Genomic DNA, 24,143 nt, shown 5'->3' with positions numbered 1-24,143 from the left:
AGTTTTGTGTAGTTAATCAGGGCCAGCCCTCTTAATAATGATTAAAGGCATTATTAAGACTAATTTTGGTATTTTTAACTGAGATGACGTTTGTTGGCTTAATTAGTTGATTTAGGTCACAGCACTAGTTTTTTTCTGTTTTAAGAAGCATATTTGATTTTGTTCATTCTTCATAGTGAAGTTGATTCGGGAATCTTTGCAGGTTTTCATTTTGTTTCTTCTCTTTGTATGAGGAATGAGCATAAAGCATATATTTCTTCTGTATCATTGATTTCTTTGCACCTTTGAATAATGGATAGATAGGATCTTTGAGTCTCTATCAGAGCATTGTGACTTGGTAACACAGTTTTGGTAAATTTAAGTTCTTAAAAATAGATTCAGCAGCAAGGTTCTAGACACAGTGTATAAACTTCACTTTCTTATTTCTAAATATAGTTTATTCATAAACAAGGAAGGAAAAATCATTGTTATTCTTATTAATACTTGTTAAATTTTAATGTAAAATATGATATGTACCAAGTAAACAGCATATCAGTGAAGATTTAAACTGAATTTGAATTCTAAAAATAAATTGTTATTAAACTGACATGGGAAGGAGAAAATTCAAATGCTGTCATCGAACATAATGAGAAAAGTTTTCTCTCTCTCTCTCTTTTTTTCTTCCCATAGACTAGGAGCAGGAAAGTAGTGAGATGTTTTCAATTTCATTCTTCAAAATCACTAAAAAAAATATTAATGTGGAACCTAAATTTGGTTATTTTACTATTTGAGCAAGCATTCTTAGATTGATATTCAGAATCAAATCAGATTGTTAAGGTATGATGATGATGATATGAGGTATTGTTTATTTTGAGGGTCACCAAGTACTAATCATTGTATTATTATACTTCATGCACTTTATTTTCTGTCTACTGCCCTGAGAGATGAGGGAAATACTATTTCACAGACATGGTAACTGAGATTTAGATTAAACTTAAGTGATTTGCCAGAGACTATACTGCGTTTTCGTAAGCAGACTCTTAGGATACAGTTTTATGTTGATTGTGCTTTCTGTTGGTTACCATTGGCGGAATGTTTGAAAATAGTTCCTACAGGTTCACTTCCTGCAGGTTAGAATGTGTTGTCTGAGTTCTGCTACTATATATATACAGGATAAATATGAACTCATCAAAAACAGAAAGAGAAATTAAGGAAACAGTACCATTCACTATTGCAACAAGAAGAATAAAATACTTAGGAGTATATCTACCTAAAGAAACAAAAGACCTATACATAGAAAACTATAAAACACTGATGAAAGAAATCAAAGAGGATGTAAACAGATGGAGAAACATACCGTGTTCATGGATTGAAAGAATCAATTTTGTCAAAATGGCTATACTACCCAAAGCAATCTATAGATTCAATGCAATCCCTATCAAGCTACCAATGGTATTTTTCACAGAACTAGAACAAATAATTTCACAATTTGTATGGAAATACAAAAAACCTCAAATAGCCAAAGTAATCTTGAGAAAGAAGGATGGAACTGGAGGAATCAACCTGCCTGACTTCAGACTATACTACAAAGCCACAGTCATCAAGACAGTATGGTACTGGCACAAAGACAGAAATATAGATCAATGGAACAGAATAGAAAGCCCAGAGATAAATCCACGAACCTATGAACACCTTATCTTCGACAAAGGAGGCAAGGATATACAGTGGAAAAAAGACAACCTCTTTAACAAGTGGTGCTGGGAAAACTGGTCAACCACCTGTAAAAGAATGAAACTAGAACACTTTCTAACACTATACACAAAAATAAACTCAAAATGGATTAAAGATCTAAATGTAAGATCAGAAACTATAAAACTCCTGGAGGAGAACATAGGCAAAACACTCTCTGACATAAACCACAGCAGGATCCTCTATGACCCACCTCCTAGAATATTGGAAATAAAAGCAAAAATGAACAAATGGGACCTAATGAAACTTAAAAGCTTTTGCACAACAAAGGAAACTATAAGCAAGGTGAAAAGACAGCCCTCAGATTGGGAAAAAATAATAGCAAATGAAGCAACAGACAAAGGATTAATCTCAAAAATATACAAGCAACTCCTGCAGCTCAATTCCAGAAAAATAAATGACCCAATCAAAAAATGGGTCAAAGAACTAAACAGACATTTCTCCAAAGAAGACATACAGATGGCTAACAAACACATGAAAAGATGCTCAACATCACTCATTATCAGAGAAATGCAAATCAAAACCACAACGAGGTACCATTACACGCCAGTCAGGATGGCTGCTATCCAAAAGTCTACAAGCAATAAATGCTGGAAAGGGTGTGGAGAAAAGGGAACCCTACTCTTACACTGTTGGTGGGAATGCAAACTAGTACAGCCACTATGGAGAACAGTGTGGAGATTTCTTAAAAAACTGGAAATAGAACTGCTGGATAAGGAAGCTGTGGTACATACACACCATGGAATATTACTCAGCCATTAAAAAGAATTCATTTGAATCAGTTCTAATGAGATGGATGAATCTGGAGCCCATTATACAGAGTGAAGTAAGCCAGAAAGATAAAGACCATTACAGTATACTGACACATATATATGGAATTTAGAAAGATGGTAATGATAACCCTATATGCAAAACAGAAAAAGAGACACAGATGTACAGAACAGACTTTTGGACTCTGTGGGAAAAGGCGAGGGTGGGATGTTTCGAGAGAACAGCATCGAAACATGTCTATTATCTAGGGAGAAACAGATCACCAGCCCAGGTTGGATGCATGTGACAAGTGCTCGGGCCTGGTGCACTGGGAAGACCCAGAGGGATTGGGTAGAGAGGGAGGTGGGAGAGGGGATCGGGATGGGGAATACATGTAACTCCATGGCTGATTCATGTCAATGTATGACAAAAACCAGTGCAATGTTGTGAAATAATTAGCCTCCAACTAATAAAAATAAATGAAAAAAAATATGAACTCATCTTTCTGCCCATGGATTGCCATAACAGTGTTATATTGTAGTGTTTAAGCACTGGAGACTGGGGTCTGACATATGTGGGATTGAATCCTAACACTATTATATAACAACTGTGTGACCTTGGTAAATTACCTAAAGAAGGAAAGATGACATAATACATTGTTTACCTCCCCAACTCCTCTCAAAAAAAAAAAAATCCACAAAAGACAAGCAGGCAAAATAACCAAATCATGATAAACCAAGTACTTCAGAGATGACCTGAGTTCCTGTCATTCCAGTTCACTCAGTTCAATTCAGAGTTCCTTCCATGGCACCAGCTGTCCTTACGATGGCTGGCCAGTATACTTGGAACAGTGGCCCTGTCCTCTTCTCTGTTCGGATGTCGTCAGATGGCCCTGCCGCCCCACTGCCTTTTCTTGCTGTGAGGCCTTTTTTAGGGCTTGCCCGATAGGTTTGGCAAGGGAAATGGGAGGTTTCTGTTCTTTTCTTTCCAGAAAGCTGTTATGCTCATTATGATAACCTTTATATATCAATCAATTTCACACACACATCCGTACATAAATCCTTGCATACATATCAGGAGTTCTGTTTTACAGAACCCCTTCACCAAGAATAACACGGTAGAGGTGATGGTGATGACAGCAGGCATTGCTGAGGACTACAGTGTGCAAGATAGAGTAAGGAACACTTCATGTGCTTTTTCACATTTTGCTCTCACATCCTTGTGAGATTAACATTATTGTCCTGTTTTTACACATTAGGAAATGGAGGCATGGAGAGGTTAAGTAACTTGTCCAAGGTTAAACTGCTAATTAGTGAAGGGGCCAGCATTCAGACCCAGGTCTGGATGACCTGAGAACCAGAACTTCTGTCCAGCAAACACTTCTGCCATCCTCTTAAGTATTCATGGCAAATGTATTTTGTTGACTGAAATCTTGAGCTTCTTGAATCACAGTGTTCTCATATTTTTTATATGTCCTTCATATCTCTGGTGTTTGTTTTGAACCGTAAACTTCTTAAAGGCTCAGGGACACAACTTTTTTGTAGGAATCAGAAAAGCATTAGAGACATATGTTTTCCAGTTGAAATAATTTACAGTATTGTAAAACATTATATGGGGGAAATTTGTAATTTGAGGAGTTTTTTCCCTTTAATCTTTACAGTTAGTGTTAGAATGATTACTGACAAAAGTAGCCCTGTTGTTTTATCCTCCTTGGTATTCATTCCATAATAACTTGAAAGTTAATATGATTCCATGATTTAAGTTTTTGCAATACATTAGAAATTGCATAATTCAGTGTAACATTAAACACATAGTCCCTGTGGAAAGAAGGTATTTCTGAGGTCTTTCTTAAATTCAGGGATTCTACTTTAATATAAAATTACAGAAAGGGGCATATGTATACCAAACCAGTAATTTTATTTAAAATAGTGTGCTGGCTTTATATATGTGGAATCCATTCATACTTTGCATTTCTCCTTAGGAATTGAAACAACACTAAATAAATCTTTAAAGATGGGGTGCTTGTTTTTTTAATCTCTTAGCCATCTGCCATGCTGTCTTTGAGGTCTAATGAGTTGTTTTGTGAAAATTATTTTAAAACTAAAAACTACAAATGTGATGGTAAGTTGGTTATTTTTTATTTGGGTAAGTTAATATTATTTTTAGTAAAGATGTGTCTAGTATTATCTAAAGGCTTCTGTGAGCATTTTCTGTGTAATCAGTTAATAAAGAAATTGTGATAAGCCATCTGTTGATTCTGGGATTTAAAAGAATTATAGTATTACTCTTAGAATCTTCTACAGTTGCAGTGCATGTGATTTTGAATAAACCAGGTTTCTTACCATGAAAGAAATAGACTCCCCTACATCACCACCCCATCAAAACAAAAAAACTAGCAGGAATGCTCTCCCTACACTAGCAAATATAAGAATCACGTTGATAAGTTTTTTGGCTCTGGTAAGAGTTTTTAGTAATCATGACATTGATTTATTTCCATAAGGGAGCAACCTTAGTAGACCCTGAAATTTTGGTGATCATGGACCACCCGTATTCCCTATATTTTGTAAATTATCTAAGACCTAAGGAGTCATAGGAAATTATACAATTTAGGGAGGAAGAATCCAGGTAATTTTTACAGATGTTGATTTTCTGTGGTGAGAATCTACAGGCAGTTGTTTTACAATTTAATGTTTGTGCCTTTGTTTCTTTGTGAAGACTCACTAATTTATATGTGAAACTCCATTTGATTACTTTCAGAAGAAAGGTGTATTCTTGGTCTGAGAAGTTAAAGGATTTCTGTCTGAGGAAATTAAGTGCAATTGTTTTTTAAGGAATTGATATATTTTACTTGAAATGGGTTATGAAAAAAGTTTCCCACCAGAAGATTCTCATGGTTGAGCAAACCTAAATGATGCCCAAGACTCACTTTAAAGATCTTTTAAAAATGCTGTTGCTCTTTGCCATAATGAGTTTTCTTTTTCCTGTGGTATGTCAGGGTCAGTTTGATCTTAGTGCTTTTTCTCTACTTCTAAAAGAAGCAGTTTCTGCTTACTTGACATCTTAATTGCTTTTATCTTAAATTTGACATAAATTTATTAGAAAACTATTTCTAACTAGGTGGCAGAATATACCTGTTTTCTTTTTACCAAATTTTAAACATCAAAGTCATATAAGTCATCCCATTTCTGTTTGCTGCGGGATCTTAGTTCCCCAACCAGGGATCGAACCTATGCCCGTGGCAATGGAAGCTTGGAGTCTTTACCACTGGACTGCCAGGAAAGTCCTCTGCCTTTTTAAACCAACTATAATATTGGAAAAATTTCTTAACAAATACTAGAAATTCATTCTATACTTGTCTGCTTTATAAATGATTATCATGTAAACTTAGGTGTGCATTTTGAATCTGATTAAATTGATGAAGGTTTAAGAATGCAAATAAAACTTTTACAACAACTGTTTCTTAGTGTATACTTTATATAAGTAATTTATGGGCTCAGTGGGTTAGAACCAGTTTTTCTTTTACCTTATTTGCATCATACCACAGTGATGAAAGGAAGAGGATGGAATCAAATTTTACTTTTCCTTTATATTCAAGAGTTCTAATTGTGCTCAGTCGCTTCAGTCATGTCCAACTCTGCAGTCACGTGGACTACAGCCCACCAGGTTCCTCTGTCCTTGGGATTTTCCAAGCAAAGATACAGGAGTGGAATGCCATTTCCTTCTCCAGGGGATCGTCCCGACCCAGGGATTGAACCTGCATCTCTTTTGTCTTCTGCATTGGCAGGCAGGTTCTTTACCACTAGCACAATCTGGGAAGCCCTTTAGTTGTTGAGGGACGTATAGACCTAGTGCCAGCTGCTGGAATAGTCAGGGCTTTGCCATTTTCTCAGATAAATTGTAGAAAAACCGAAGTAGGTGGTAAAACAACTGAACTTTATTAACCAGCATTTATTAAGTCTCTGGATGTTTCTCTCCTTAAAATGAAGAATTTGGTTGATTCTAACAGTGGGAGTTACTCGCTAGATTTCTTGCAGTAACCCATAGTTCAGTTCCGTCACTCAGTCATGTCCGACTCATTGCAACCCCATGGACTGCAGCATGCCAGGCCTCTCTGTCCATCACCAACTCCCAAAGCTTGCTCAAACTCATGTCTCTTGAGTTGGTGATGCCATCCAACCATCTCATCCTCTGTCATCTCCTTCTCTGTTATGGACTATTGCCTTTTACCATGGACAGTATGAAAAGGCAATAATGCATAATGGTTAGTAAAATGTTTTAATACTTAAATATAGATAATGTCTAATTACCATGATTTTTAAGGTTAGTGAAATTAAGGAAGAAAACAAAATACAAACTCTCTTTAATATTCTTAGTGTTTTAGAATAAAAATACTTGTATCAAAGGCTTTTTTTTTAATCAAAGGCTTTTAAAATAACTTTTTTAGTTTCTGTTGCCTACGATTTTGTTGTAGTCAAAAGCTGAATTCACCTGAATTCATCTGCATTTTGTGCTTCTGTATGTTGCCTAAATACTTAATGAAGTTTATAATCTTAAAAAGAGGGAATAAATGTCATTAATTTGTAGTTTTCAGCCAGGTTCTTCTATCTAGGAAGGTGTTATCTTTTACCAGTTATTAAAGGAGGAATCAGGATTTTACAAGAACAGTGAACCAAGAAGATATTTAGGTAGCTAATCTTATTAACCATGTGGCCAGTTGAGGAGAAATAACTTGACAACATTTAATGTCAGAAAGCCAGGAAGCGTCTTACAAATTAATGAGAAAAGTTGACACAGTGCAATGTTTTTTAAAAAGGCCAAGAGACTTGATCTGGTACTTCATAAAGAACATATCCAAATGGGTAATGAGCATATGAAAAGGTAGTCAGTGGTCAATGCCGTTAGATGTCAGGGAGCACAGTGACACTGTCATATGCCTGAGTAACTTAAAAAATGAAAGATGTATTACACAGATATAAACTGGTAAAACAAATTTTGTACTCTCTTCTAAAACTGAGCATGGTGGTTTAGTCAGTTAAGTCGTGTCTGACTCTTTGTGACCCCATGAACTGTTATAGCTCAGCAGGCTCCTCTGTCCATGGGATTTCCCAGGCAAGAAGACTGGAGTGGGTTGTCATGATCAGGTGAATATTGAAAATTTGAAAAGGTCTTACAAGTATTAATGTCATCATTCAGTTCAGTTCAGTTGTTCAGTCGTGTCTGACTCTTTGCGACCCCATGGACTGCAGCATGCCAGGTTTCCCTGTCCATCACCAACTCTTGGAGCTGACTCAAATTCATGTCCATCATGTCTGTGGTGCCATCCAAACATCTCATCCTCTGTTGTCCCCTTCTCCCGCCTTCAATCTTTCCCAGCATCAGGGTCTTCTCCAGTGAGTTGGTTCTTTGCATTGGGGGCCAAAGTAATGGAGTTTCAACTTTAGCATTGGTCATTCCAATGAACATTCAGGATTTCCTTTAGGATTGGCTGGTTTGATCTCCTTGCAGTCTGAGGGACGCTCAAGAGTCTTCTCCAACACCACAGTTCAAAAGCATCAATTCTTCGGCTCTCAGATTTCTTTATAGACCAGCTCACATCCATACATAGCTACTGGAAAAACCATAGCTTTGACTAGATAGACCTTTGTCGGCAAAGTAATGTCTTTGCCTTTTAGCATGCTCTCTAGGTTGGTCATAGCTTTTCTTCCAAGGACAAAGTGTCTTTTAATTTCATGGCTGCAGTCACCATCTGCAGTGATTTTGGAGCCCCCAAAAATAAAATCTGTGACTGTTTCCATTGTTTCCCCATCTGTTTGCCATGAAGTGATGGGATTGGATGCCGTGATCTTAGTTTTCTGAATATTGAGTTTTAAGCCAGCCTTTTCATTGTCCTCTCTCTCTCACTTTCATCAAGAGGCTCTTTAGTTCTTCTTTACTTTCTGTCATAAGGGTGGTGTCATCTGCATATCTGAGGTTAGTGATATTTCTTCCAACAATCTTGATTCCAGCTTGTGCTTCATCCAGCCTGGTGTTTCACATGATGCACCCCACATAAAAGTTAAATAAGCCGGATGACAGTATACAGCCTTGACGTACTCCTTTCCCTGTTTGGAACCGTCTGTTGTTCCATGTCTGGTTCTGTTGCTTCTTGACGTGCATACAAGGTTTCTCAGGAGGCAGGTCAGGAGGTCAGATATTCCCATCTCTTGAAGAATTTTCCACAGTTTATTATGATCCACACAGTCAAAGGCTTTGGCATAGTCAATAAAGCAGAAGTAGATGTTTTCTGGAACTCTCTTGCTTTTTCGGTGATCCAACGGATGTTGGCAATTTGATCTCTGGTTCCTCTGCCTTTTCTAAATCAACTTTAACATCTGGAAGTTCTCAGTTCACGTACTGTTGAAGCCTGGCTTGGAGAATTTTGAGCTTTACTTTGCTAGTGTGTGAGATGAGTGCAATTGTGTGGTAGTTTGAACATTCTTTGGCATTGCATTTCTTTGGGATTGGAATGAAAACTGACCTTTTCCAGTCCTGTGGCCATTGCTGAGTTTTCCAAATTTGCTGGCATATTGCATATGGCACTTTCACAGCATCATCTTTGAGGATTTGAAATAGCTCAACTGGAATTTCATCAGCTCTGTTCATAGTGATGCTTCCTAATGCCCACTTGTCTTTGATTTCCAGGATGTCTGGCTCTAGGTGAGTGATCATACCATCGTGGTTATCTGGGTAATGAAGATCCTTTTTGTATAGTTCTTCTCTGTATTCTTCCCACCTCTTCTTAATATCTTCTTCTGTTGTGTCCATATCATTTCTGTCCTTTATTGCACTCATCTTTGCATGAAATGTTCCCTTGGTATCTCTGATTTTCTTGAAGATGTATAGAGTTTACCAAGCTTGCACATTGTTTTAATTCTTGCCACATATTTGCTACTAACAATTTAGGTAAATATTACTAGATTTTTAGCTGATTCTTTGTGTTGTTTTTAGTCTGTAAATTGCTTGCAAAATGTTTCTTTAGATAAGAAAGATGAGGGGGAAAAAGTTAATCTGGAGTTGAATAATGATTCCATATTGCTAGTTTTAGAAAATATTAAAGAGAAACGAAGCTTTGTACTGTTAAAGTCCTTTTTTTTAAATTTAAACAGTGTTCAGTATTGTATTTGAATTTTTATTTAATCAGGAGGGAAGATTTCTGACAGTCATCTGGACAGATGTGGTTCTGCTTTTGCAATATCTGATATGGAAACGTAGTGGTGGGTGGCATGAGTTATGCTTATTGACAACAGTGGAAACTCTTTTCTCATTTTATTTGCTGAGTATATTGAACACTCTCTAGAAGAAAATGTTTCTTAAAAAATCAAGGTACCTAAAACTATTCTTTTTCATCAAACATGCCTTTTTACCAAATACCTTAAAAAACAGTTTTGCTTCCATTGTCTTAATTGCATGATAGATATCCTGGGCTTGTGTGGTGTTGAGGTATGAAAGACAGCATTGTGTTAAGAATCATAAGAATACGTAGCAAAGTAGATGAATGTTCTTTAAGTTAAAATGTTATCCTCAAAAAAAAAATTCTGTCATTTTTCAGTCATACAGCAAGTTCATGTTCTTGACAGATAAGACGTGATCATTGCCAGGAATACGTATATATAAATGTCTGTTTCCTAGCCCCTTGTTCTCTTCAGTAGGCACCCCCTTGATCTGTAGAAGGATAGACTGTAACTAGCCAATGTTATCATTTAATCCTGTTGGAAGTCTTTCAGTGTAGATATTATTCCCATTTTGCATAAAAGTGAGATTGAATGGATTATGAGAACATTGATTAGTGAGTGGTAACATTATTCCAAGAACCACAACCTCAATATTTTGTAATACACCCCCCTTTGTAGTTAATTCCAGTTATTTTCTCATGGGTGCATAGTTGAATACTAAAATCATCAGTCAGTCTCCTTAAAAAATGAATCTTCTCCATACAGTTAGATCCAAAAATTCTTAAGTCTTTTGAAACCATTCCTGTAAATAGTTGTATTGATCACATTTCATTGGCTTCCCTTGCCCTGGATTTTTAAAAGTAACTTTTTATTAATTATAAGGAAAAAGTTACAAAGTTACCATCAGTCTTATAACCAAGGCAGCTCTTCATTTTGGTGTATTTCCTTCTTATTCTCTGTACATTTTGTGTCCCTATAACTCTATGGAAGTGACAAAGTTTATATCCTGTTGTTGTTTTTTTAACTCTAGCATCATTTTCTCCTTATAACACAACTTCCTTAATGTTTCATTGTATTTTAATTTTGGTACTCATTTGCTTATTCCTAGGCCTTTAGATTGTTTCAGTTATTTTTTGCCTTTAGTATTTACTCCCTTCCTACATAAAGTGTTTTTCTGTAGTTTGTGTCCTCATAAAGGATTCTCAGAAGTAGGACTACTCTACTCAAGGATACTAGCACTTTTGTTGTATGTTGTCAGGTTATTTTCCAGAAAGATTGTGCTGACGTTCATTCCATCTATAAAACATGTAGCTCTTCCTTTCTCTGCTCTGTGTCTCTGCCAGCTTCATTAATTTTTAACCTTTTCTAAGTGAGATAGATTAAACATGTATTCTATGACTTCATTTTTTGTTTTTATTTTTGTAGAAGTGATACATGGTTCCTGTAAATAATTCAAACAATATAGCCAATACTGAAAACTATATAAAAGAAATTGAAAATTCAGGCCACATAGAAATGACCACTCTTCATCTTTGGTAAAGATTTCTTCGAGATAATTTCTTTGCATGTACACCTTAGAGTTTTACCTAAATGATTCCATACTACTTTGTAGCTTTTCCTTCACTCAGCAGTAAGTTACGAGGATCTTCTCCTGTTTGAAACAGATTCCGTTCCTCCCTCACTCCTGGAGAAAAGAATGCATGTCTTTTTTAGAAAAGTTTGGTTTGGGGTCAAAGCCCCAGAATAATCAAGAATGTTCATTTGCTGACCATTGTTTTATGTGCATGTATTTCTTTCAGGATCTTTGCAGGAAAGAATTAATAGTTCAGGTCCCCTGGCCAATACCATCTAAACGTTTCAACAGTTTCGCAAATTCTACTTAGACATATTAAACCTGTTTTTTCTCTTCTTGGGACATTTAAAGGAGTCTCAAAAAGTAGCATTAATTATTTTGCCACTCTCATCTATTTGCAGTTATATAAAAAGAATGTAATTATGACCTTTTTAGTTTATGCCTATGAAACTTCCTTACGAAAGCAAATTTACTTTGGCCCCCCTTTCTAAGGCAAATCATAAATTAAGAAAGTTAATGAGCATTGCTGCTAGCTACTTTTAAAATTTATTTTCCTCTGTACAAGTGTTTCTGGAGTAGAGATAGAAAGGAATTTCCTGACTTTGTGGAAAGGTGAAGAAACAATGGTAGCTAACACTTATTAAGCACTTACGATGTAATATAAATATTACAAAGTATTGCTAAAGATTTCTTCACTATAAAGCACACTTCTTATATCCTTGTCTACTTCTTCAAGTTCCACTATTTCAAAACAGGTATCTCCCTACAAAAAACAGAGGCTAGAACAAAAGACTTTATTACAGCAATACTGACTAAACACATTTCAAATAGTAGATGATAAGTGAGCAGGGAGGCTGGCGGTAGGTTAGTTTAATTGCACTTCTACCTCCAACAGGGACTTAGAAGCCGTGTGTGAGCTTGATCCAAGGAGAAACATGAGCAAACGGGATTTAAAACAGGGAGTGAAGTGTCAGATGTCTGTTTTTAAAGTACTGCCCTGGCCACACTAGAAGAGATTTCAAGAGGAACTAGACTAAAAGCAGTTAGAAATCTGGAGGATTTATCCAAATGAGATACTAGGTGACCAGAGCTGGAAAACGGCAGTGGGAAATGGCAGTGGGAAAATAGTGAAATGGCCAGATGTGAAAGAAGCAGAAGCAAAATCTCTGGATGTTGAGGCGGTACAGTGTTGATGAACATCGTGGGCTCTTGAATCTGGGATTAAATCCTGGCTCCCTTACTTACCAGTTGTGCAGCTCATCACATAAAATCACCTACAAAATGGGTTAGTATTAGTGCCCATTTTACTTAGGCTTTTAAAAGGATTAAATGAGATAATTCACTTAAAGCTCTAGCATCATGCCTGGCACAAAGTAAGTATCCTAAGTATTAGCTTTTACTCTTGGTATCGGTGTTATAATTTGTCCAGCTTGGCTGTGTGGGATTTATATATAAAATATCCATGTAAAATTGCTCAACTGTTTTCATCAGCCCTCCTCTCAAAACCAAACAAGAAAGATCACTCTTATCCTTTAGTATTTGTTTGCTAAAACTAGAGTGGAAATATTGTTAAACAGCTTGCCTTTGTTAACAGCCTCATTTGATTTATCTTATTTCTTATCTCCAATTTAATGTCATTAAGAAAAAACAGCTGGGCTTCTAGACTCCCTACAAGGGGAAGGATTTGAAAAAAAGATAATGACTGCATTTCAGAGTGTCTAAGTTAGATTGTTTGGAATCATCTTTTGTGACACAGATTGGATTCTTAAAAAGCTTTTAGTGGACTTCACTGGTGGCGCAGTGGGTTGGAATCGACCTGGCCACTTGCAGGGGACACGGGTTTGATCCCTGGTCCTGGAAGGCTCCACATGCCACAAAGCAGCTAAGCCTGTGCGCCATAATACTGAGCCTTCCTGCTGCAACTTATGAAGCCCATGTGCCCCAGAGCCTGTCCTCCACAACAGGAAACGCCCGTGCACTGCAGCGAAGAGTGGCCCCCGTGCTCTGTAACTTGAGAAGGCCTGTGCCCAGCAGCGGAGACCTAGTGCAGCCAAAAATCAGTTAATTAATAAATGTTTTAAAATTCCCATTAAAGAAAGCTTTTGGTGCAGAGGATATACTTGGTAGCTTTCTGAGATGTCTAATTTCCCCTACAGATTAAACAATATATGTATTATGGAATCCAGTCTTAAACTAAGTACAAGAGAGGAATGTCTGAAAGCAAGGAGAGTGGGCACTGCTGCTGTTACTCTCTACTTCTGTAGTATCCTATTGTATTTGGGCACTGTTGTAGTTCTTTGCATTGTGATAGGCAGTGTCTAATTTTCTTTTACCCCTCTAGCCTTCTTTTAATACTTATATAGGATGTGCAGTAAGGCCTTAGTTAACCCTTCCAGCCTTATCTCACTACAACACTACTTACTTAGATACTTCTGTAAATGAAGGCCTATCTCATGCTTATTAGAAGAAAATGAAAAATGAATAACCAAGTTCCATATACGACCTGCAAATGAGGTATTTTATTTGCTAATTTTAATTGGTTTTTTATTTATTTACTTATTCTTTAATTGAAGGATAATTGCTTTACAGAATTGTGTTGTCTTCTGTCAGACTTCAACATGAATGAGCCATAGGTGTACATATACCCCTCCTTTTTGAAGCTCCCTCCCATCTCCTCCCCATCCCACTGCTCTCGGTTGATGCAGAGCCCCTGTTTGCATTTCCTGAGCCACACAGCAAATTCCCGTTGGCTCTCTTTTTACGTATGGTGATATAAGTTTCCATGTTACTCTCTCCCTGCATCTCACCCTCTCCCCATGTCCGTAAGTCTGTTCTCTGTGTCTCTTTCTCAGTTCTGCCCTGCAAATAAATTCTTCAGTACCATTTTTCTAGATTCTGTATATTTGTGTTAGTATACGATATTTCTCTTTCTCTTTCTGACTTACTTCATTCTGTATAATAGGCTTTAGGTTCATTCACCTCATTAGAACTGACTCAAATGTGTTCCTTTTTATGGCTGAGTAATATTCCATTGTATATATGTATCACAACTTCTTTATCCATTCATTGGTCGAGATAGTGGTTTGTCGGTTATGATAGAAGAATGACTAGGAAGCATCCCAGTGTGGTTTGAGAAAAGTATCTTGAGAGGAAGCAGATATTCTGTTCATTTAACCATATTGCTGCTGGGCTCTAGGCAGTCAGAAATGGATGAAATCTTCTTTAATACAATTTTTTAGAATATATTTTAAATTTTCTTTGATTTATGAGATAATGCAATTTCTGGAAATCATTGTAGGTTCAGCCCTTCCTCATCTGATACATCATTAGTGTCAGTTTTCTGAATAAATTGTGGTATATTTTATCTTTCCAGCTGGTTCAACACCTTTGTTGGACATTTGGGCCTCCACTGGATGTATACGTTTTTAGCCTAAGTTTTGGTGTTTTAGGCTTGATTTAGAGAATTGTAGTTCTGGACTAGCCATATCATTTTAAGATAAAGAGAAATAAGCTCGAGAAAGTAGTGACTGACTGGTCTAGCTGTCTAGTGGTGACTGACAGTTACGCCTGCGTCCTCCCTGTTGCTGTCTGTGTTCTTTATACTTCAGAGGCTAGTGCTTCTCAAGGGGGGTCCTTACGTATTTGAAAGGCTGAACAGATTTTTAATGTAAGTGTGACATTGTACCAGATTTTATTACAGCAAATAATAGTTTGTTTACCTAGAATCATAAACAAAATTATCACCTTTGCAACTTAACTGTAAGCCATAATCCTGTTGGTTACATTGTTCTCTTGGCTGTGGTGTCTTGCTTCTCATGTGGTTTGCTTTAAAATGATAGTCAAAGTAGATGTGTGGATGCTGACAACACAGCAGGAGTATTTGGTTTCATTACGGGTTTTAGAGTTTCAGTTTCTGGAAAATGCTCCATTGTTCTTATGTTAACTTTTAGTCTTACTTCTCTTTTCTCTTTTCCCATAATTAAAATGGAAAGGGACAAATGTCAGGGGTAGACCTGTGCCACTAAACAGAGAATTCTTGACACCATGAGGAAATTCATTTCTTTCTCAGTTTCTTTGCTATGCTTCTTCCTGGAGAGTATTATTAGGAAAAGGAGTAAGCTTTTCAGAAGGCAAGTACCATGAAAAAATAAACCAGCTTTTTTCTTGTATTTTACACCACTGTTTTCAGAGTGTAGATGGGCTGATGAACAGACTGTGCAAATGAGAATAGATGTTTATCTCCTGTGTGAATGAGCCAAACTAATGTGACGTGTGCCATGTGGTGTGGCGTGTGGGATATCTTAGTTCCCCAACCAGGGATCGAACCCGCGCTCCCAGTGGACCACCAGGGAAGTCCCTGGAGTTCTCTTTTCAAATTAGTTCTTAGGCATTTCTGGTCCTTTTTAAAACTTGTAATTTTGAACTGTGTGACTTTAGTTTATTGTGATCTTCAGTGTTCTCAAAAAATCAAGATACAGAAGGTAAAGGTACAAGTAAGGGATTTAGTATGAAGGTTACTATCGTACTTTGACCAATAGTAACCTTTGTATCAACTTTCCAAGTATACTGCTTGGAAAGTGCTACGGACCCCCTCTGGTGGCCAAAAGATTATGCTTTTTCCTCCCTCTAAAATGAGGAGGAGTATTATAATAAAGGTGTGGTCTCATTACTGTAATATTTAAAAGAACCCCACCTTGTACTATATAGGACATGTTCAGTAAGTACGTCATTGAACCAAAATGGCATTGTATGTTTATATAAAACACAGTAATGAATACTGCTTACAAACACATGTATCCCATCATGGTTTTTTTGGTAAAGCAATTTGTGTGACGGAATCTTAAAGCATATATGTTAAAAGGAGGAAATATCCTATAGTAACTGCATTTGAATTCCACATTATTAGTTTTAGATGGAAATCGATGTTTTAAAAAATACTATTTTGGTGATTAGAGGTTGTAAATAAGTTCCACTTTTTTCCTGTGGATAAGCAGGATTAAGAAAAAAGCTATATACCTTTAATGTATTATCCCTAAAATTGTACCAATGAGATTTTGAAGCCATGTTACAATTTTTAAGAACATTTAACAGTGTATATCCATTGTGAACATAAAGAAATTTATTCCCATTTTCCTCACCCCACCTTCAAAACACAGATTATAAATTCAGGATGAGTAGTGTTGCCTTTAAGGTGAACATCTTAGAAAGCCCAAGTAGATGTCAACAACATTGCAACTTTTCAGAATAGTTTTATATCTTTTGGAATAATTTTTAGCTCCTGTGACAAAATGTTTTTAAAATATTGATATCCCTGGGTGACCTCCCTGGTGACCCAGTGACGCACACATTGTGCTCCCAGAGCAGGGGTCCCAGCGACAGTCGATCCCTGGTCAGGGAACTAGATCTCACATGCAGCTAAGAGTTTGCATGCCACAACCAAAAGATAAAAAGATCCTCCATGCCACAAATAAAACTCAGCATAGCCGACTAAATAAATAATAACATTTTTAATTATTAAAAATAAAAGAAAAATATTGATATCTTTGATAGATTTTTGAGAGAAATCCAGTACCAAATTAAGCCATGTCATGTGAATAGGAAAGGCAGTCAAGCTTAATTATACAGTTTGTAGCCATTCCTTTAAAGTAGTAAGACAGTTTTAAAATTTTTATTCTGCAACTCCCCAAAATGATTTTAGATAGCTCCATTTTGTGTCTGTATCATAAAATTACTCTCAATATTATAATAGTACCTAGGAATCTTTGATGCAGTGACAGCATTGTTGGCAGAATGATAGGCGTTTCCAGAATGACTAGTTTTTAAATAGGGAGAATTCATTTGTATGTGCATGTATATATTTGTTAAGCACTTAGATTATTTTTAAAGTTGTCCCAGTGCAGTTACTGAATGACAAATGAACCCCCACTATCTAAACTGAAGAAAATGAAATTGATATTCATGAGTATACTATATATTTTCACTTAGAATGATATATAATTTATAATACAATTTATTTAAGTGAAACTTTGTTAGAAATAGAAACACAATTATTCTAAATGCTCAGACTCAACATTCACTTACTATCCATTACTTAAAATGTACAGCAACATTACTGCTATAGTAGAGTCTTTTGTTCTGTCATGCCTTTGTTGTAAGGAGATATTACTGTTTTGAAATAGTGGAACCTGAAGAGACAGACAAGAATATAAGAAGTATCTTTCAGAGTCAAAAACTGTTTAGTAAAGTTTTGTAGTGTTTGTATTTTGTTTCAGGATCTTAAAGTTTTGACTTACTCTGTTTAGGACTCATTGATATAAAGCATGTAAATGGAGAGGGTAGATTCATTTGGATTTGAATTTCAAATTGTTTGGTTCTAAATATTTTTAAATAAATATCTAAAATTATTTTTAAATAAAATTTTGATTGAAAACTATGAGTTTTATATTTAAATGGACAGTTTGAATTAATTACTGGTTAGAAATGAATGACATGCAAGTATCTGAGATAAGTGACTTCTGAAGTGCTTTATATTTATAGTTCATTACATTTAATAGTCCATTAAATCTATTTAGTCCAGTAGATTTTTCTTAATTTTAATTCCAGTCTTCTATATTGAAATCTATGAAAAAGTTTACCAAAACAGCACAACAGTTAAAATGTAGAAACCCTGTGCTCAGAAAGTTAGTATTCCTGTCAGATGAGAGACAGAGACGAGAGCGGCAAGAGACCTAGGTCAGTGCCTTTGTCCAGGACATGAGATTTAAAAAGTCTTACTTCTTAAAGGAGTTATATGATTTCTGTAATTAGAATTCTCTTAATTGGGATTCTGTTATACTGAAACAAGCTTACCTTTTTTTCTTTAGCTTTTATTGGGGTACAATTTATAAAATGTATCATTTTAACTGGACACTGAGTTTTGACAACTGTAATGTATTCCCACCGAAATACGTCTCTGTAGGTAGCGTCCCCACTGTACCCTGGCCTGCTTTTCTCATGGACTAACTTTGTCTTTTTTTTTTTTTTAAATCAGTTTTCTTGAGGTACAGTTTATATACAATGCATATACTTAACCCTTTCATTAATAGTTTCCCTGGCACCAGAATACTTACTTCGTAATTTCTACCTCATTACTAAAATATTGCTTTCCTTTGAGATAGGGAGTGGTGTAGGGTGATACAAGTCTTGGAGAAGAGTTTTGATTCCATCCAGTCATAAGTTTATGGAGTGCAGGAGGAAAAGAGGGTGACAGAGGGTTCAGATGGCTGAATGGCATCATCAACTCAATGGACATGAATTTAAGCAAACTCTGGGAGATAGTGAAGGACAGGGTAGCCTGGTGTCCTGCAGTCCATGGGGTCGCAAAGAGTTGGACACGACTGAGTAGCTGAACAACATAAGTATATGTGTAACTTGTCATGAAATTCACAGTTAAGAACATATTGCAGTACCTTTTATAGCTAGAATGTTTTATGAACAATTATTATTAAAGTATGACAATTTTATTTTGAATCTTTAACAATCAGTATGTGCTAGGAGCTTGGACTTTGGGAAGCATATGCTAGGTATGATACTGAAAATGATTAGGTATTATTTTACTTCTTAAGTTTATGACTAGGATTAAAATTGTGTACAGTACTTTTAAAATCTACAGTAGACAGTAATCAGAGACCCTAAATACTTGAACAGGTTTTAGGTACTTGGAACTTATTTTTTCCAAATGTTTGATTCCTTTGTCTATATTTTTGAAAAGTGAAAATTAGTAGTTCAGCTGTGTCCAGCTCTCTGTGACCCCACGGACTGCATGGAGCCCAGCAGGCTCCTCTGTCCAGGGAATTCTCCAGGCTAAAGAGTACTGGAGTGTGTTGCCATCTCCTCCAGGGGATCTTCCTGACCCAGGGATTGAACCAGGTCTCCTGCATTGCAGGCAGATTCTTTACCATTTGAGCCAGGAGGGAAGTACTGCATTTTCCTAGGGAGGATGAGATATAAAATTTGTACTCTAAAGCAGGGGTCTCCAACCTTTTGGCACCAGGGGCCTTGTTTGATTGAAGGTAATTTTTCCACAGATGGGATCAGGGGATGGTTTCAGGATGATTCAGCTGCAGCAGTGGGGAGCAGCTGTAAATACAGATGAGGTTTCACCCACTTACCTGCCACTCACCTCCTGCTCTGCAGCCTGGCTCCTAACAGGCCACAGTACTGGTACCCGTCTATGGCCCCGGGGCTTGGGGGCCCCTAAAGAGTAGCAGCTCTTCAAAATTAGATCACCGTGCTGAGTCTAAATAGAGCCTTCTATTGTGTGATCACAGAATAGGTTGGGAAAATTGGGGATTTTTTTTGTGTCACGAACTGTTAAGGTCACTCCAAAAATGGAAAAAATTGCAACTGTCGAAGGTCCAGGTCCAGGAGTAGTAATGAAATATAGCTATTAAAATTGAGTAGTAGATGCCATAATCATAATAGGTTAAGAATGGTTGAAAATACAGAGTCAGGGAGGTGGGAGGGGGGACTGGGATGGGGAATACATGTAAATCCATGGCTAATTGATTTCAATGTATGACAAAAACTACTGTAATGATGTAAAGTAATTAGCCTCCAACTAATAAAAATAAATGGAAAAAAAAATTAAAAAAAAAAATACAGAGTCAAACTACCTGAAATAATAGGAAAGGCTTCATTGAGACAGAGATATTTGAGCTATGTCAGGATAAGTAATTTGTCTATAAAGAAACAGTACTTGGTTTCCTTTTTTTTTTCATTTGGTCCTTGTTCTTCCAAAATTTTTTACCATGGTAAAATATGAATGACGATCTATCATTTTAGCTTTTTAACTGTATAATTCTGTGACATTAAATTTATCCACATTGCTATTCAACCATCATCACATCTGTCTCCAGAACTTTCATCTTTTTTTTTTTCCCATTTATTTCCATTAGTTGGAGGCTTATCCAGCTCTGTACCTAGTAGGTGTTAGAATCTAACACCTCATTCTCCTATCTTCCTAGCTCCCTGATAACCACGACTCCACTTTCTGTCTCTATGAATTTACCTACTATACGTAGCTTTCCTATTGTAAACGGTTAGCCCACTAGCCCAGCATGTAGTTGTTATTCAGTACATTTCTAAATTAATGGCAGTTAGCAATTGAAACACATTGCTTATGCCAGTGGATTGCCTATATTTCTTGAGTGAACTCTTATTTCTAATTATTGTTCCAATAACCTTATTTTTAAATTTTTTACAATAACCTTATTAGTTTATACGGAAGCTTTTGTTTTCTCAACTATTTTTTCCAGTTTTATTGAGATAAATTGATCATGTAACATTGTATTAGTTTAAAGTTTACAGCATAAAGATTTGATATATGTATATATTGTGAAATGCTTGCTACAGTAAGTTTACTTAACATCCATCACCTGACATGGTTAAAAAGTTTTTTCTTGTGATGATTAAGTATTTTGTATTCAATGTTTTCATGTAGTTTACTTTTCTTTTTAGACTGAATCTGGATATGGGTCTGAATCCAGCTTGCGTCGACATGGCTCAATGGTGTCATTGGTATCCGGAGCAAGTGGCTATTCTGCAACATCCACTTCCTCATTCAAGGTTTGTAATTACGAATGCTTTAAGTTAAGGCAGCATAAATTGAGTTTAGTACTGAATGTTGTGAGCAGAACTTATTTAATAGTTTTTTGAAAGAAAATCTTTCATAATTTTTCATCACAATGTTAATTTGAAAATAGTAAATATTAATGAGTAGCAAGTTGTCAGGCTTATTTCTCTCATTTCCTTCAGGCTTCTCACTGTCAAACAAACAATTAGTTTCAAGTCTTTCCCTGGAAACACTACATTGAACTTGACAACTCTTCCTACCCCAAGCCCTCAGTAGTAAAATACAGACCTTAAAAGATGATAAAATCCCATACTTTGTGATACTTAAGTCGCTCAGTTGTGTCCGACTCTTTGCGACCCCCATGGACTGTAGCCTACCAGGCTTCTCCCTCCATTGGATTCTCCAGGCAAGAATACCGGAGTGGGTTGCCATTTCCTTCTCCAGGGGATCTTCCTGTCTCAGGGATTGAACCCAGGTCTCCTGCACTGCAGGCAGACGCTTTACCCTCTGAGCCACCAGGGAAGCCCAGTTTTGACTTTGTTAACTTGGATTGCATCCCCTATTTTCTGTGTTGCAGAAGGGCCACAGTTTGCGTGAGAAGCTGGCTGAAATGGAAACCTTCAGAGATATACTGTGTAGACAAGTTGATACTCTGCAGAAGTTCTTTGATGCCTGTGCTGATGCTGTCTCCAAGGATGAGCTTCAAAGGGACAAAGGTTAATTAGGCTATTACCACTATTTTTACTTGGAGAATGAATGGATTTAAAGCCTCTTGATCTTAAAGGGTAATGTCTTTAAGTGATCAAGGTAATTATAGTCACTTTTGCTGCACATCGCTAATGTCACAGATTTCAGTGTCCAGTAACTTGTGTACTTTAATAGCACCTTAATCTGATCACCCATACCAGATGTCATTGAAGATTTTAAAATGATTTTTGAACTCTTTATTTTATTAAAAAATGTAATATCATCTTGATAATACGGAGCATTTCACATGATTATGTCTAATAGATTGTACCCTATGACAAGTCTTAAGAGACAAGCATATGTTTTTGTTAAATCCTCCACCTCGGGAATCAGTTGGTCTTTTTTCCCCTCCCTCTTCCTCTTTTTCCTATCCCTCTTTCCTCTCTTCCTCTGTCTTCCTTTCCTCTGCCGTTTTTCTCATAAAGGAGGAAGTCTGGGTAATGGAATAGAATAATAATGGAATGACATGTACATATGTAATATGTAATATGTAATATGTACATGTCATTCCATTATTATTCTATAAGTCATTTCTAGTGAGGTTTTTTCCTTTAAGAGTTAAGAGAGAGAGAGATGATATTTAGTTAACCTGTAATATGAATTCTAAAGATACTTTTCATTTGTTACTGCTGAATATTACTGGTGTAGTATCTGTTCTTCTGTTTTTCTCTTAATCTGCTACATAGGCAAAAATGAACTACTCATAACAGTATTACTAAATAGTGCTAAGTTTATTCCCAGTATGACTAGGTTACCTGACATGATTTTGTTTTTTGGTCTTATTAAATGTGTTTAATGTGGGTTTATATTCTTTCTGTTACAAGATGGCCGAGTAGAAGAACATGAGCTCATCCCTTCTTACATATTCTTTTTCTGTTCTCTGTTCTTTTTTCCCTTTCTCTACCTTCTTTTGGATTGAATATTTTTTGTAATTCTATTTTTTATCTCCTTTGTTGACTTTTTGTTAAATTTGTTATTATAGTGGCTATACATTTAAGTTATTACACTCTACTCTCAAGTAATATACCTCTTCTTTTATTGTGTAAAAACCTGGAATAGTGTATTTCCATCTCTCCCCACTACTGAGGCAAAGCAGCTCAGCATTCTGTAGCCAGTTCCCTGTGTATTGTCCCAGGTCTGTGTTGTTGGGACAGACACTTTCCCTGCTCCACGCAGACTTTGGGTCCTCTTCGCTGGAATCCTTGCAGATGGTTCTTTCTGTGCCCTCTGTAGTTCCTTAGCTCACATGTGCTATCGGCACTCTACACAAGACTCCCACTGGGGCCTTCTGCCCCTCTGCAGGGTTGTCTCTCTGCACGGCGCTCTTCTCCCAAGCACTCAGCCTTCTGAACTCTAGTGACCTCTGTCCATCTGGATTTTCAGCTCCATTTTCTCACCTCAGAGAGTACCAGGCTCCTCCCGAGTTCCTCCTTACTCCACAGCTTGGAAACCCTCACCTCGGTAGACTGGACCAGTCACAGGACTCACATCATTTGTTTCCCAGCCCTTACACTGTCCTTTGTTGCCTGATAGCCAGTATCTTGAAATCCATTGTTTCATATATTTTGTCTAATTTTTTAATTTCATGCCAGAGGGTAAATTCTCTCCTTGTTGCTCCATCTTTGTCTGAAGCAGAAGCCCATATTCCTCTTAAAATACTTAATTTTATCTAAAGTAGACTTGAAATTCTTTATATTTGATACTCTTTAATTTTTTGGCTCTTTAATATTTAATGTTTATCTCTCTAAAAAATAAAGATGGTTGAACTTCTATTTCTCATTAATCAAAAAAAGTATATATACTTTTTTTTATAAAATTAGACCTTACATATCAGCTTTCATTTGCTTGCAGACAGCCCTTTAAACTAAAACAAGGTAGACGCAGATTTGAATTCTTCTTAGTTTTTAAGTGGTCCATGTCTCCATGTCAATAATACATAGCATTTTAAGGATGAAAGTGATTGTGGAAGGAGCGGAAATTGGCATGCATTCACAACCAAGTTGTGTAGAGGATTTGAAAAATACCTTTAAACACTATTCATGTTTGACTGCATAGCAGCAGTGATGTGTGTGTGCGTGCTCTGTCATGTCTGACTCTTAGTGACCCCATGGACTGTGGCTGCCAAGCTCCTCTGTCCATGGGGTTTCCTAGGCAAGGCTGCTGGAGTGGGTTGCCATTTCCTTCTCCAGGGGATCTTCCTGACCCAGGGATCAAACCCACATCTCTTGCATCTCCTGCATTGCCGGTGAATTCTATACCACTAGTGCCACCTGGAAAGTGCAACAGTGACAGACTAATATATTAGTTTGCTAAGGCTGCCGTCACCAAAGTACTCCATCACCTGTGGCTTAAACAGCAGAAATTTATTTCTCCACAGTATGGAAGCTAAAAATGTGAGATCACAGTTTTGGCGAGTTTGGTTTCTTCTGAAACCATGAGGGTCATGAGGGAAGGATCTGTTCTAGACGTCTTTCCTTGCCTTGTGGATGAGCATCTGCTCCGCATGTCTTCACATTATCTT

The 24,143-nt window shown here is 36.7% G+C and overlaps 1 protein-coding gene across 2 annotated transcripts in view; it reads left to right on the top strand.

Annotated features, from left to right (window-relative positions):
* Positions 1 to 24,143, top strand: part of CERT1 (ceramide transporter 1) — a 123,600-nt gene that overhangs the window by 43,565 nt on the left and 55,892 nt on the right. For both annotated transcript variants that reach the window (XM_020880904.2, XM_020880905.2), the window contains exons 4-5: positions 20,761 to 20,868; positions 21,453 to 21,591. In XM_020880904.2, the coding sequence (XP_020736563.1) occupies positions 20,761 to 20,868; positions 21,453 to 21,591 (247 nt within the window). The remainder of the gene's footprint in view (positions 1 to 20,760; positions 20,869 to 21,452; positions 21,592 to 24,143) is intronic.

This window comes from Odocoileus virginianus, chromosome 6, assembly GCF_023699985.2.
Source record: "Odocoileus virginianus isolate 20LAN1187 ecotype Illinois chromosome 6, Ovbor_1.2, whole genome shotgun sequence".
NCBI classification, from domain to species: domain Eukaryota; kingdom Metazoa; phylum Chordata; class Mammalia; order Artiodactyla; family Cervidae; genus Odocoileus; species Odocoileus virginianus.
This window is presented reverse-complemented; position numbering and strand designations above follow the sequence as displayed.